The sequence below is a fragment of the Sebastes fasciatus genome, chromosome 2 (genome assembly GCF_043250625.1).
Source record: "Sebastes fasciatus isolate fSebFas1 chromosome 2, fSebFas1.pri, whole genome shotgun sequence".
NCBI lineage: Eukaryota > Metazoa > Chordata > Actinopteri > Perciformes > Sebastidae > Sebastes > Sebastes fasciatus.
In genome coordinates, this window is record NC_133796.1 from 2371902 (window position 1) to 2387056 (window position 15155).

General features: G+C 42.5%; 1 protein-coding gene across 2 annotated transcripts in view; it reads right to left on the bottom strand.

The window, feature by feature from the left end:
• Positions 1–5458: 5458 nt before the first annotated feature.
• Positions 5459–15155, bottom strand: part of LOC141781717 (nuclear receptor ROR-alpha A-like) — a 95278-nt gene continuing 85581 nt past the window's right edge. For both annotated transcript variants that reach the window (XM_074657506.1, XM_074657515.1), the window contains 6 exons: positions 13821–13942; positions 13523–13655; positions 12855–12962; positions 11738–11848; positions 11533–11645; positions 5459–10041 (listed from right to left, as the gene is read on the bottom strand). In XM_074657506.1, the coding sequence (XP_074513607.1) occupies positions 9877–10041; positions 11533–11645; positions 11738–11848; positions 12855–12962; positions 13523–13655; positions 13821–13942 (752 nt within the window). In that variant the 3' untranslated portion in view covers positions 5459–9876. The remainder of the gene's footprint in view (positions 10042–11532; positions 11646–11737; positions 11849–12854; positions 12963–13522; positions 13656–13820; positions 13943–15155) is intronic.

Below are 15155 nucleotides of genomic sequence, written 5' to 3' on the forward strand. Positions count from 1 at the left end.
GGGACGTCTCTGAGCGCTGTGGATTCAATCCAAGTTTTTTAAATCAGTTATGATGACAAATTGTGTCTGTTACCGCAGTCGTGTGCCACTTCATCTCTCATCCTTTGGTTCCTATCACTCTAATGTGGATGTGTGTGTGTCGAGAGTCCTCATTAACTTTGCATGCAACATGGAGAAAGAGAGCTGGAGGCCATCATGCAAAAATGGCATCTGTTTAGGTTGTTTGTATGTACTGCAAAAACACTCCAGCGGTCGAATTCAGAGGTGGAAATGAGCTTTGTGTTCTGCCTTTGCTTTTTTAAAAAGTATTAACATCATTACCAAACTCTAAAAACACATCACACAAAGGGCAGAAAATGGGTTTATAGCTAATTAAGCTTATTTGCAGAGTTATATTTTCTTGCTGAGAGTTAGATGAGAAGATTGATTGATCAATCGTCTTTACAGTGAATATGAAGCTGAAGCTCCAAAGTTAAACATTACTGGAGGTGGTCTTCACAAAAAATAGCTTAGGCAAGAAACTACAACTTGATTTTACATTTCTGTTTGTGTACAGATTAAAGAAATGAGACGCAACACAGTAATCAGTGAGTTTGAGCAACCCGGTCTGTGTAGAAATGTAGAAATACCACGACATTACACGGGCATTCTGCGTGTCACGAGCACGCATTTTAGCCTTTTCGCGGGGAAAGAAGTATCTAAATTAAAGGTCACATATTATGCTCATTTCCAGGTTCATAGATGTATTTTAATGTTGCACTAGAACATGTTTACATGCTGCAATGTTCAAAAAACCCTTTATTCTTCTCATACTGCAGCCTGAGTCTGCCTGCCTCAGAGACTAATTCAGCCTCTGTCTGAAAACCACTGATTCACAGCCTGTCTCCTCCCACTCTGCTCTGATTGGTCAGCGTTTTCTGTCAATCTCAACAACAACAGCGTCACCCTCCCCCTCCCTCCCGGAGCAGCTCTGGAGAGAGAGGAGCTAGAATAGAGCTTATAAACCACTTTAAAGTTTATAAACCAGAAACTTCACCCAGCGCACGTTACCGGAGGAATCTGATCAGAAATCGGCGACACATGATGAACATCTGCGGTCCAGATTCCAGGTTTTCCTGACGGTTTCTCTCAGGTAAATAATACTATTTATAGCTCTGTTAGTTAGCTCAGTGTTTACCTCATGCATCAACTCTGTAAACCGTAAACATACACTCTGTTTTACGTCTGTCTTTACAGATCCATCTGTGAGAAATGACCGACAGAATCATCCCAGAGGAGAGCAGACAGCTGAGAGCAGATAGCTGAGAGCAGACAGCTGAGAGCAGACAGCTGAGAGCAGATAGCTGAGAGCAGACAGCTGAGAGCAGATAGCTGAGAGCAGACAGCTGAGAGCAGACAGCTGAGAGCAGATAGCTGAGAGCAGACAGCTGAGAGCAGATAGCTGAGAGCAGATAGCTGAGAGCAGACAGCTGAGAGCAGACAGCTGAGAGCAGACAGCTGAGAGCAGATAGCTGAGAGCAGATAGCTGAGAGCAGACAGCTGAGAGCAGATGGGAGATACAGAGCTAACCCGTTAGCATGTAGCTACATGCTAACGGTTAGCTACATGCTACTGCTATGACACGGTGTGTAAACACAGCGACCATCAGGGTGGAAAATAGAAGATGTGAAACAGTAGTCAGTTCATTATTTCTGCTAAAAGATAAATGTATGGAAGATCAGAGTAATGGTATATTATTTACAGTAGTAGCTGTCTCTGTGTTACCATGACTACAGACCACCGGAGCTTAGCTTACCATAGTTTACCAGAGCTGAAGACTTTCTCCTGTACCATGTTATCATAACTAACTAACAGGTGAGATGATTACAAATGCTGTGAATAATTAATATTGTCATCTGTCTACTCAAATAAAGTTTGACTGTGAAACAGAAATGTGTTGTGTTGCTTACAAGTCACTATTTACTACCTGTACTCTGCTACATGCATGACATCAAATATATATAATATATAAATATCATCTGTTTAAACAGTGTAATTACATAAAGCCTTTGTGAAAGAACATGTTATATTTAGATGATGGGAGTACATGAAGCCTGTTCTGCTGGTTCTTGCAGACTTTGCTCAAGTTAGGTTGAGGAGGAGAGACAGTGACGCGCTGTGGGGCGGGGTCAGCTACTGAAGGTTCTCTCTGGTTCGACCAGGAAACCCTTACATGGCTTGCATTTCTCTAATGACGTCAGAAGAGAAGGAAAAAAAGCGATTTTTTTTTCTGCACCCATTTCCGGACAAACGGAGGAGGAGAAAAAGAGAGAGGATGGTCTTTTATGATACTATGGTGGCCTGTAGACACACTGGGGACAGATATTGATGTTTAAAAGACATGGAAAAGTGCATTTTGCATAATAGGTGACCTTTAAGTAAAATATGTATGGAAACAACATAACACAACTACAGAAAACACGTCACAAACGTCAATAAAAAACATGTGACAACCGTCACTAACGTAACTTACAAAACAAAACATCACTAACAAAACATCACTAACTCTTACCGTAGCTTTTATACGCAGATGCGTTTACATTGCAGTCAGTACAGGATACATGGCGTACAGATGACATGCGGAAATCAAGAAAATGCGTTATTGCACGCTAAACACCTTGCGCATGATCAGCCTGTTTGCACAAAAAAGATGTATAAATGCCAGATAATGCACAAGGTGTTTAGCGTGCAATAAGAACGCCTTTCTTGACGCCATGTATCCTATACTGACTGCAATGTAAACGCATCCGTCTATAAATACTACGGTAAGTTACGGCGAGAAAGAGAAAGACCACTTATGGTGGGCGGGTCCAACAAACCCCGGACGTTTAACCAAGAGACCCATGTTTGAGACCGTTGTTATCTGGTGTTTTGTTTTGTAAGTTACATTAGTGACGTTTGTCACGTGACGATTGTCACGTGTTTTTTATTGACGTTTGTGACGTGTTTTCCGTTGTTGTTTCCGTAAATGTTTTACTTAGTTTACTTACTTATTTTAAGCCCAACCATGACGTTTTCCTCTTAAATGGTTTCCTTGCCTAAACCTAACTGCGGACGTTTGCGTGGCGTACAAATGACACACGAAAAGGCTAAAATGCGTCCGACATGTGGAATGTCTGTGTAATGTCGTGGTATTTATACGCCGCATTATCGTAGCAGTTATAGCAGTTAAAATACAGAGTGATATTAATCTTCTCATTTCACAAGGAGACAAATAAGCTACTTTTATTCCCATAATGTCTATATCACAACTATCACTTCAAATGGAGCATTTTTGAGTGTCTAAAAAATCAACACCTATAAAGTGTCCCAGGACTTTGTCTCTATAATCAGCAGCATATTACTGCAGATCCTCTCAGGAAACCTTCAGGATGGAGCCTGTACAATAAAGCCTTTTATTTCCCTACACAAGCCCTCTCTGCGCTGCCAGGAACAAAACCCACTGAATCATTTACTCATTTATTTATTTATGGACTAAAACTTGTAAAAGAAGGATCCCCAAAAATATCGCGGACGCTCAATGGTGACTACTGTATCGCCCCGGAGACATCCGACCTCCACACACCAGATAACAAAGTGTTGAACGCCACAGCTGAAGAAAGGACAAGCCGATTGGGAAAACAAGTGGATAGAAGACAAAATGAGTCGGAAGGTGAGAAGGAATAAACATTTCAAGATGATATGTTTTGTCAGGAATGAGGTTTGCAGAGAAGCAGAAGGTCTGACAGAGGAGTAGAAAGACACTCAAAGAAAGTGAAGCCTTCAGACAGGAAATAGCAAAGGCTACTTCTGCACAAAGACAAAGTGTGTTAAAGTCTAAATATGAAGCAGAAGAAAAACAATGTTGTTTAAAAGAGAAATAGAGCGAGTCCATCAGCTGACCGTCAGCTTTTTCCTTCAGATTTACAACGTGATGTTGAGCCTAAACATAGATACGAACTCCATCAACCATAAAGTAATCTCATTCAAACACAGTGTGTGATCCGAGCCTCAGCGCGGTGATGAGCTCTGTGGTTGGTGTCGGAGGGGGGATTGGTTTAAACTGCTGTAAAATGGTCTCCTCTTCTACTGCAGGTTATAATAGATACACCTGTACTCTACTGCCATCTACTGCAGAGAACACTAGATGGCAAGAATTTCATATCATCACCCTGTTTCATCTCCTCATCTATCTCTATCTATTCTTCTCCTTTCCTCTTTCATGTCCTCTCTTGTTTCCTTCTCTTCATGTTTTTTTTACATTTCTCGATTTAGAAAGCCATCAGATTATAGGCTAGTAAAATTCGAAGAAAGAATGGCGAGACAAGACCACCAGCAGTCATATTTACATCATGATTCAATTCTGTTTTTGGCTTTAAATGCTCAGGTAATAAAGACATGCAGCTGATGGTATTTGTAGACAAACATCTACTCTCACGGTCTCTTCTCTCTGTGGTTTTGGAGGGTAAACATACCAAACTTTGGTGCTTGAAGATTGTTTCTTTCTACAGGATGCTTCGTTGGCTGAGTGGGTGGGGGACATTTGATCAGTTAGTGACCAGCCAGCAGGTGCTTGTGGTTGTATTTTTTTTTTTTCTGCCCATTACACACTTCAAGATAAGTTGAGTGGTCCCAGACACGCCCCTAACCAGTATACCAGGATGTATAACCATCACGACAGGTCACCTTTATTTGTATAGAGCCTTAAACACAAAACACTTCACGCCATCATCCACGTGTATTTTTGTTTCTGTTGAGATCAGCTGTACGTAGCGGAGCATCGTAAAACACTTCATTCAAACTGAACAGAAACAAAATAAAACTCACCTAAACCGTCGTCGTTACTCTTTCCAACAATCACCAAGTGTGCTTTGGCCAAACTCAACTGTAATTTCACAGAGTTTAATGTGAAAAAACGACGAATCTACAGTTGGATTGTTCATTGTGCCACACCCCAACCCTCCTCAAAAGTTCATTCGAATTCATGGCGGACTTTTTGAGTAATCCTGCAAACCAACAAACCAACGCCGGTGCAAACATAACCTCCTTCCTAGACCTTCGGCCTTGGTGGAAGTAATAAAACACTTTTTTCTCCGTGCAGGTTGTTTATCCGCTGACGTGTTGAGATCCTGCCTCCACCTCATGCACTACAAAGAAGCTAAATGGATTTTTTTTATTTGTAGTGCTCACAGCATATAAAGCAATGAGCTATAGGGGGAAGGAGGGCAGTGCCTGAAAACTGAGGAAGAAGGTGTTTATTAAACTCTACCAGACCTTCTGGTGGCTCCATCTTTGCAAACTGAAGTTGTTCAAACACAGAGCACTTTATTTCAGTTTGAAAGGTGGCCATAAACTTTTGTGGAGCACTGAGGTTGTCCAGGTTTTTTTGTACTCAACTCGAATTTGACAGAAGCCAAAACTACCCAAGCGGACAAATGCATTTCTGTCTCTCTCCATTTTTTTTATTTTTAATACATTTCAGATACAGCAGCTCTGCTTTGTATCAAAACAAAAGAAGTCAGTTTTAAACAAAGAAATTGACAGGCCCGAGTCTGGCACACTGATACAGGTGCAGGCTGGGAAATAACAATCCTTGTACTATGATGTTTCATTATCATAATAACATTTGACAATTTAAAGGAACATTTCTGTTTTTATACAACTCAGACAGTAGTGGACACTTTGTTGGTTTGGAAAAACGTTGCTTTATCTAAAGTATCCGTGCAGTTGAGATGAATTAACAAGCTTGCTACTGTTAGCTTAGCTTAGTTAGCATTTTGCTGGAGTGTTCCAGAGTTAGGAAGGAACAACATTGCCAAAAACATCCAATAAGTAGCTTTTGGCAATGTCCAACTTCTCATAAATAAGTCTCTGGCTACTGGCCTTTTACAACATTTGTTTTACTGCATGTTTTGCCAATCATTACTTTCAGTTATGGCATAATTAAGACTTTACATTTTGGTCACCAGGAACATGGTTGCACTTGTAGTCAATGGGTATCACAATACGAGCAATCGGACAAAGTTTGACACATAACCAGTACAGGTTGTCATCGTATAGACAGCAACAATTTAGAAAATGTTGCTGCTGTCAGGTTGTTAATAAAAACAGAATTTCCTTTTAATGCATTACCCTGTGTGGAAACATACAATGTGGCATAGTTGGTAAAATCAAGACCCTGCTAACAAAGGGTAACCTAGCATGTTAAAAACACAAAAAAATTGCTCTCTCTGCAACTAAACTAAACCTAAAGGAGAGCAGTGCATATCAAACCAGATAACATTAAGATGCATATCAATCAACAGATAAAAAGTTTGACGCTCATTAGGCATCTATAGCAGTATTTTCCTGTGGCCTGTACAGACTTATTCATAAAGTTACTCTCCAGACGAGGGCCAAACCAATAAGGCGGCGTGGAGGGAGAAAAGTGTGTCATCAGCGTACGTAATCACGTGACGGGTCGAGACAAAATATTAAGCCAATAACACACAAGATTGAAAAGAAAACCCCCCCAAAATGAAATCTTATAAATTAGAATCTGCATTGACATGCCAATATTTTCAAACTATACACAATAAACAAAGATAGAAATACATTTACATTATTGCTTGACATTCAGTTATGGCTAAAGTTACGTTCATTACAGATTTTTATGGGGCTTTATTGGACCTGGAGACCGATGCGGTGGAGCTAAAACATAAATGGACAAAAACGTCACTCCTCCCAGCAGTCTGTAGTCCAAACTTTGAAAATTTCCCTCGGAAACAAAATGTGCACACACATAAACACACATCACACACACGCTAACAGGTAGGCAGGGCAGTAGACTCACTGTAGTGCAACACGCTAATATTTTCACCACTTCACCATACTTGTTCTGCATAGTTTCGTTTTTTATGAAGCAGTGTCTATATATTGCTCTTAATACTGTGTTATTTTTGCAATATTGCTTTCATTAAGCTGGTTGAATCCTGAATGAATCTGTCTCCTATTAGTAAAATATAAACATGGCCAAACCAAAGAAATAAAATTCTTTATTGGATTTGTCTAAGTTCAATAATTGTTAATCTGCCACTGAAAATAGTTAGTTTGTTTGATCAAAACTACAGTGTTACTGAGACCTTTTAAACAATTAAACTATATGTTAGATGAGATGCTTTTAAAGATTTGCATCTTCAGTAGGAACCAATGGGTTTGGAGCTGAGAGACGTAGACAGGAAGTCAGACAGTATTTAGAGTCGGAATAACACATTGATGGTTTGGCTCTGCACATGATGTGTTGGCAATAAGAAAAATACCAGACTCATACTTTAACATTTCATATCTTCTACTCCTCATTAAATTACATTTCTGCCTTCTCAGCCAACGCATTTCAAATGAATGTTTGAGTTTTGTTTTCTCTTGCTAACATTGAAAGATAAATCTAATTAGATTCGATGTGGATTTGAAAGGATTCAGGTTGGGTAAATGGATTAAAAAACTGGATTCTGATTTGCTGAAATGCCACCAATGGACAGGAGAAATAAGAGAACCTGCACTTTCCTGTCAGGCCACCAGGTGGTGCTACATGCTAACTGCTACATTAGAGTGAATTAGCTGCTCTGTTGTCTGATGCTGCTGTCTGCTGGCTCGGTGCAGATGTAACCAGAGGAGGAAGAGGCTGCTGAGAGGATGCAAGGCAGGAGGAGGAGGAGGAGGAGGAGGAGGAGGAGGAGGAATGCTACCATGGCGGATGAAACAACTTCTATTATATCATGAATGTCTGCTCCCCAGTGCATGGAGAATCTGAAGAAGTCTGTTCCAAAATGCGATACTATATATATCTGTATTTATCTGTTGTCATTTTGTGAACAAACTTCAGATGCTTAGTCTCTTTTGGGCCAGTCAGCTGTGTTTTCAGCTGGTATTTGCTCCATTCGTGCATATTAACTTAATGCATTTTTGTCCACAAGGATCAAAAGTTGATAGTGTCCCTGAAATATCAACATGAGCAAGAAAATAGAAATAATGTGAGCAACAAATTATCAAATAACCACGTACTTGGGGTCCATTTTTAAATCATCAAATCATACTGCAGTGTTTGCACTTGCTGCTAATTAATAATCAAGTGAAAGTGCCTGAGAGGAGACGGTGAATTGGTGTGTAGCTTAATTAATTATTCAGGACGTTCACGATCTGCATTAACCTGAGTGATGCATCAACAGACATCGGTAGAAGAAAACAGAAACATCCAGTTGCTGTCCAGCCTTTTTTTTAAAAAATAGGTTTCTATTTGGTTTATTTTGGGGTAACGCAATAAAACCTGATTTTAATGACATTGTCTAACTGCCACGATGTCCCAGACTATACGGTCGGGCGATATGTTAAAATGTGCCAACTGGCCACCGTCAGCCCAACAACCGGTGATTGCGGATATATTTGCGTAGGTTTGTGTTTGCAATCAGGGTGTACAACTGCACATACAGTTTGTGGTCTAGTTCTCAAACATGATTTATGAATTGACATTGCTCTTCAGCACCAATCAATCCAACAACAGCCACATAAAGACTGATCTGTTTAGTGAAAGACTCATTGGAAATCTGTGCAACAAGAATGTGCATAATATGGCCAACTGACTGTTCCTAATTCACGCACGCTTTGAATTGCATTTTACAGGATCATTATTTACTAAGTTGGATTCTCGAGGAGACAGACCATTAAATAAAATAATAATGATAATAATAAATTACAGATTGGGCAACTTTTGATAATGATATCTCTAAGTTTTTGTTGCTGTTTTTTAACATCTTGGATATCCTGTGACCTGGATGACTAAACAGACTTTTGGACATTTTCTTAACCCCTTCCAATAACTTTGATGCAGTGGCTCTATCCAACATCCCAATATTCGGTCAAACATTATTCAAACCCACAAAACTGAATTTTCACTTCTAGAAGAGAACTCAAGGTTTCCAAAGAGACCAAATCTGTCAGATTGAACTTTGGGAAATGTGTCTAAAAATGTGTGTAACATGATGTAAAGACGTGTTTTTATGGAATAGTGCAGCCATAAAACCATAGAGAAGGTGATTCAGATGATACATCCATTCAGAACAACAAATTCACACCATTGCACAATTGCACTGTAAACTGCGTATCAGCGCTAACCTTTGAGAGGAAGGAGAGTTGGAGAGTTAAAAGATGGAGGAAGCTGTCATATCAGCTTGTTGCACCATCCGGTTTGATAAAAGCCGGCTCTGCTCGGAGTTTAAGCTGCTCCACAAAAGTTGACTTTTTGTCTGGTTAGTGGCCGAGCTAGCTAGCAGGCTGGATAGCAGCAGTTTGCATGTTCTCACCAACCGGCGGTCACAACAAGCTTCCAGAGGAAGAACTTTCTAGAGGACATAAATGTATTTTCCGTGCCACTCTTTGGTGTGAGTGACACTCAGACGTGAAGTTAACTGTTAGAAGAAGAGGTGAAGTCGTGACAGTCGGGTGAAGGACAAACAGAAGCAGGTTTCAAAGGTGAATACTGAAGAAGGTGTCTTTCAATGTCAGAGGTGAATCCAGATCCAAGATCTGGGACACATGATGTGTGTTAATGGAGAGAGACCACCTGAGTCCTCACTGCGTCCAAACCCAGAGCCATGACGGGAGGAGGAGGAGGAGGAGGAGGAGGAGGAGGAGGAGGAGGAGGAGGTGAAGAAAGACAAACTGAGGAGTTCAAATCTCTCCATTCTTGTGGACTCTGAGAAGTGCAGCGGATACACTGTGTGAGTCATCGTCCCGTCCTCCGTGGCCGTGGAATCTGAACTGCTCGGTCAGTCCGGATCTGGGCAGCTCAGCTCTGCTCAGCTCCGAGGAGCTCCCGGTCAACGCTTAGTCGTCGCTCTGCAGAGTCAGCTCCAGGTCGGCACCGAACAGCTCCTTATAGAGAGGAGGGAAGTGTGTCCGCACGATGTCGGGGTAAACCGCTCGGAACGCCGACAGCTTCTCCGTGTGATGACTGCACAGTGAACGCAACGCTGCCACCTTATGTCTGAGCTGAGGAGAGGAGACGAGGAAAGGAAACAAGAGAGGAGACAAGGAGATGAGGGGAGACGAGGAGAGGAAACATGAGAGGAAACAAGGAGAGGAGGGGAGAGGAGAGACAAGAAAAGAGAGGAGAGGAAACAGGAGAGGAGAGGAGATGAGGAGAGAAAACAAGAGAGGAGAGGAGGAAACAAGATAAAACGAGAGGAGAGGAGAGAAGATAAGACACAAGAGGAGAGGAAACAGGAGAGAAATCAAGGAGAGGAGAGGAAAGGAAAGGAAACAAAGAGAGGAAGGAGACAAGGGAGAAAACGAGGAGAGGAGAGGGAACAAGGTAGGAGACAAGAGGAGAGGAAACAGGAGAGGAACGGGAGAGGAGACAAGGAGATGAGGGGAGAAAACAAAAGAGAGAAGAAGAAACAGGACAGGAGAGGAAACGAGGAGAGGAAACAAGAGGAGAGGAGAGGAGTAAACAAGGAGAGGAAACAAGAGGAGATGAGACAAGAATTGAAAGGAGAGTAAACAGGAGAGGAGGAGGAGGAAGAAACGAGAAAAAACAAGGGAGAAGAGAGGAAACAAGAAAGGCGACAAGACAGAGAGAGGAGGGGAGATGAGAGAAAACGAGAAGAGGAGAAGAAACATGAGATCAGGAGAGGAGATGAGACGAGAGGAGAGGAAACGATCAAGGAGAGGAGAGGAGAGGAGAGGGGGGAGGGGGGGAAAGGAAAAATTAGGACACAAGAGGAGAGGAGACGAAGAGAGGAAAGAAGACAGGAGGAGACAAGGGAATAAAAAGATGAGAGATGGTGGGAGAAAGAGAAGAGAGATGGGAGGGAGGGAAGATGAGAGGAGATGAGACAAGGAGACAAAAAGTGAAGAGAGGACAATAAGAAGGCAAATAGAGAGGAGAGAAGAGGAAGAGGAGGAAGGAAGGGGATGAGAGGACGAAGCATCAGAGAGAGGAGGAGGAGGAGGACATAGGTAGAAGAGGAAAGGAGGTGAGAGTCAGGAAGGAAGAGAGGTGAAGAGTTATTACACACATCGACCAGCGCGAGGAGAAATAATTCTACTGTCAAATGAACTGGTGGAGTTGGTCGTCTGCTCTCATTGTGGTTCAGGTTAGGACTAGTTTCATGTTGAGATTAGGACCTGTAGATGTAGATGTAGATGTAGATGTATCTACGTTGTAGATGTTGTAGTTCACCGTCTCGCCACAGCAGGGCAGTGGGAGGCCATTCTTAAAGTGCACTGAACAGACTGTATCACTGAATGAGTAAACTGTTTCTACCTGTATACAGACAGCGTACCTGAACGGAACTGTGCACACGGAGAACTTTGACTTTTGGTTAAAATCTGCGTCACGTCAGGTTCTACATTTCAGTTATTTTTAGGAGGTTTGTAATTGAGGTATTTGGTTGTTAAGGCTTCTGGTTCTGGTTACGGTGACGTGCGTGTGTGTGTGTGTGTGTGTGTGTGTGTGTGTGTGTGTGTGTGTGTGTGTACCTTGTTTAGCGCTCCGTCCTCTCTCTGGTTCTTCTGCAGGACGTGTTGCAGAGCCAGCTGAGTCTTCTGCTGCAGCTTCTCCACCTGCAGCTTCTCCTGAAGCCACGACCGGTCTGTACAAATCACACAAACTAGTTCAGGTTGTGAAACTCAAATCAAAATGTGTGAAGCTGCAGGAGATCAGTCGGGATGAATGTTGGCGTACCTGCAGACAGCAGGATGAACGCTGAGAACAGGGCGAGCTCGTCCTCCGACAGATGCAGCGAACACATGCCTTTAGCAAAGTCAAACACCGACGTGATCAGGTCATCGCACCCTGGTAACACACACACACGCACACGCACACGCACACACACACACACACACACACACACACACACACACACACACACACACACACATACATACATACACAGGGAAATAATGATGATCTTTTGTTCTGTTGAAGCTCCAGGAAGAAGAAAAAGAGAGCTGTTTCGTCTCATCCTAACTTGTTAGCGTACATCAACGTGGGCGCCATATTGGACCTGGCAAGACTGGCCTGTAAACATATAAAGGTGAACGGGGGAGCTGCCGTTTTTCTGGATAAAAAGCACTATAACGTCTACATTTCTCAACCGATTTCAACGAGTCGTTTTATATTTAAACGTTTATGATCTAAGAGGTTATCGTTCCAACTTTTTTGTTCTTTTCCCAAAGATTTTGGTGAAAAACTGTTAAACACGTTAACGTCACTGCTTCCGGTTCATGGATCAACGGACTGTCCTTCGTTATGGTGGGAGCCAATCAATTATTAGGTCATTATTGAAAACTAGTTCTATCATATCACATTTTCCTTCCAGCGTTTTTCACATTATCAACTGCTCGAGTTAACGTTACATCTTTACAAGCCAGGTTTGCCCTGTCCAATATGGCGTCCACGTTGATGTATCGCAGCAACGGGCTGAAGCGTCCAATGCGGCGTCTATGTATATATGTCTATGGCAACAACTGTTGAGGAAATGAAACTGATTTAGACCACAATGCAATCTGTTCTTGAAAAATGTAGGTTAGTTAGCTGCCGAGCTAACGTTTAGCACTAAAGAAATGTGGAAGCGATGTGACTGCTCACTCCATACAGTTTAGGAAGTAAAGTCTCTGCTGCAGTCAGGTCAGTTGCACAGGTTATCATGTTTTCCAGCACAGAAGGTTGTCTACGAGGACTCCTGCATGATTATCTGGTTTTTGATGACCACTGGCTCATGGTCAGTCACTTGCCTCGAGTCAAGGACCAATCTCCTGTGTTTTTGGTGGCGTTTAAAATGAGATGTCGCACCACTCACCCAGAGCTTTGAAGACCTCAGGACCCGCAAACTTGCCGTCGAAGTAGACGGTGTTGTTCTGCGTGTCAAACAGCCGACACATTCGGACCAAGATGACCTCCAGAGAGCCTGGACAGAGAAAACACGGAGAGACACGGATGATTAATGTGAAATCCAGTGATGGTTATTTAATGACTCACTGCTAACTATCTGATTCATTTCATTCATCAGTCATTACTAACTACAGCACATTTCAAACAAGATGGTTTTCATATATGAACATGTGAGAAATCCAGACTGGTCTCGCACACCGTTCGTAGCTATAGCGTATGGAAAGTAATGCACTGGAATTCAAATAATCATGAACCAGGAATAATAAATAATCCGTAGGGATTATTAACCTAATCAGTTCATCCTTGAGTCCAGGTGGATTTTTGTGCCAAACTTGAAGGAATTTGCTCAAAGCTTGATATCCTGGGACAGACAGGAGGTCACAGTGACCTTGACCTTTGGCAGCAGGACGGTGAATGTGTGATTGAGTCAAAATAAACTACAGTGTGTGTGTGTGTTCATGGTGATGAAGTACAACAGTGTGGCTCATTGATATGTGTTTTTAATGGATCTCAACATGAGATGTGTTGACAGTAAGAATAACACCGAATAGCACCAGACTCTGCGGTCCCTCTCACCAGCTTTCAGCAGCACGATCTGGTCGTTTTGACAGAGATCCATGAAGCCGTCGATGCGTTTGGCGAACTCCACCACGTACTGTATGGCCTCGGTGATCTTTACGGCGCAGAGCTGCCACATCACCTCCCGCGGCTGCACACAACGGTGAGGGACGATATTAAAACTAATTACAGAACTAAAACTTTGAACAGGACTTTGTAACAGAAAATGAAAAACTACAATTAATACCCAGTATTAATGTGCAGGTAGACTAATAGTCCCACAAACTGCCCATAAAGATGAAGGCAGTGAACACACCTTGCTCTGGTAGCTCTCCACCTCGTCCTGCAGGAAGTTCTGCCAGCTCATCTGCTGCAGCTCCTCCCTCAGGTACTGACACGTCTCCAGGTGAGACTTGGAGACGATCTGAGCCAGGTGATCTGCAACAGAACACACAGACAGTGAGCTGGTGAACACCCACCAGGTCAGGGGCATGATGATTAAAAAGAAGACAACAACACTACGAATGCTCATGTGATGAAAACCAGTAGTCCATGTTGCTAAAAAGGTTTGTCCTGATGGTGGCGGGAGAGGAAAGGTCATCCTCTGGGGAGCAAGAAGGTGCTTTGAACATTTCATGTCAGTCTTCCTGTTTCTTAATATGCGTCTGGCGATGTCGGTGATGTCGGCGTTAATTGATGTACACGTTAGTCCCCGTTAATTTCCTTCCTTGTCTGAGGAGCGCATACTTTTTCTGTCTGTTGGTGAAGCAGGTTGTTATTGCTGGTGGCGCTCCTCGGTTTTTATTGGGCAGAGTGTGACAGGCTTCGATGTCATCGCTGTCAACAAGGTCTTTACTGTCCAAGAAACCCACTACTTAGGACCGGTGTCTCATCTTCAGGCCTCTCATGATAAGATCATTCGATCCCTGTGTATTGTTCGAGGTCAGACACTTGATTCTCCAGAAGTGCAATCTTTTGTTTTCTTTTTCCATGTTTAGTTTTTTAAGTGATTGGACTTCTCCCATCAGCTCCATTATCCTCTTTTGTTGACCGGCGACTGTTGCGAGCTCGGCTGACACGAAGTCGAGTGTTTTTTTTTAATCTCTTCCATCTCCTCATTGGGAATGGTTGCAGGTTTCTTTGGCATTTTTGCTGTGTCGTAAAGCAGTACAAGTGTGTGTGAGTTACGATATTAAGCAACACTAAGTCACCATATTAAGTTTATATTATGTTTCTTGAGGCTGAGGGTTGTGCAATAGCGTCATGGTGTTCTTATTTTTAATTTTTATTTATTCTGTTTTTATATAGGCCTTGTGCAATATACAGTATGTTGTTTGTGGTTTATATTGTTTGTGTTTCTCTGTTTCCATGTGGCTTGTTGTTTGTTTCTATGTATTGATGCTGCTGTGGAGGCAGCTGATGGTGAGCAGCACTGAGTCCAAAACAGATCTCCCCAAGGGGACAATAAAGTGTCGCATTGCATCGCATCGCATCGCATCGCATCGCATCGCATCGCATCGCATCGCATCGCATCGCATTGTATCGTATCGTAAGCAAGGAGAACAGAAACAACAGCAACAGCTTCCGCGTGCGCCTGGACGCCCCGTCACATTTTGTTTTTTTCCACATCCCAACCTAAATTAAATAGGCT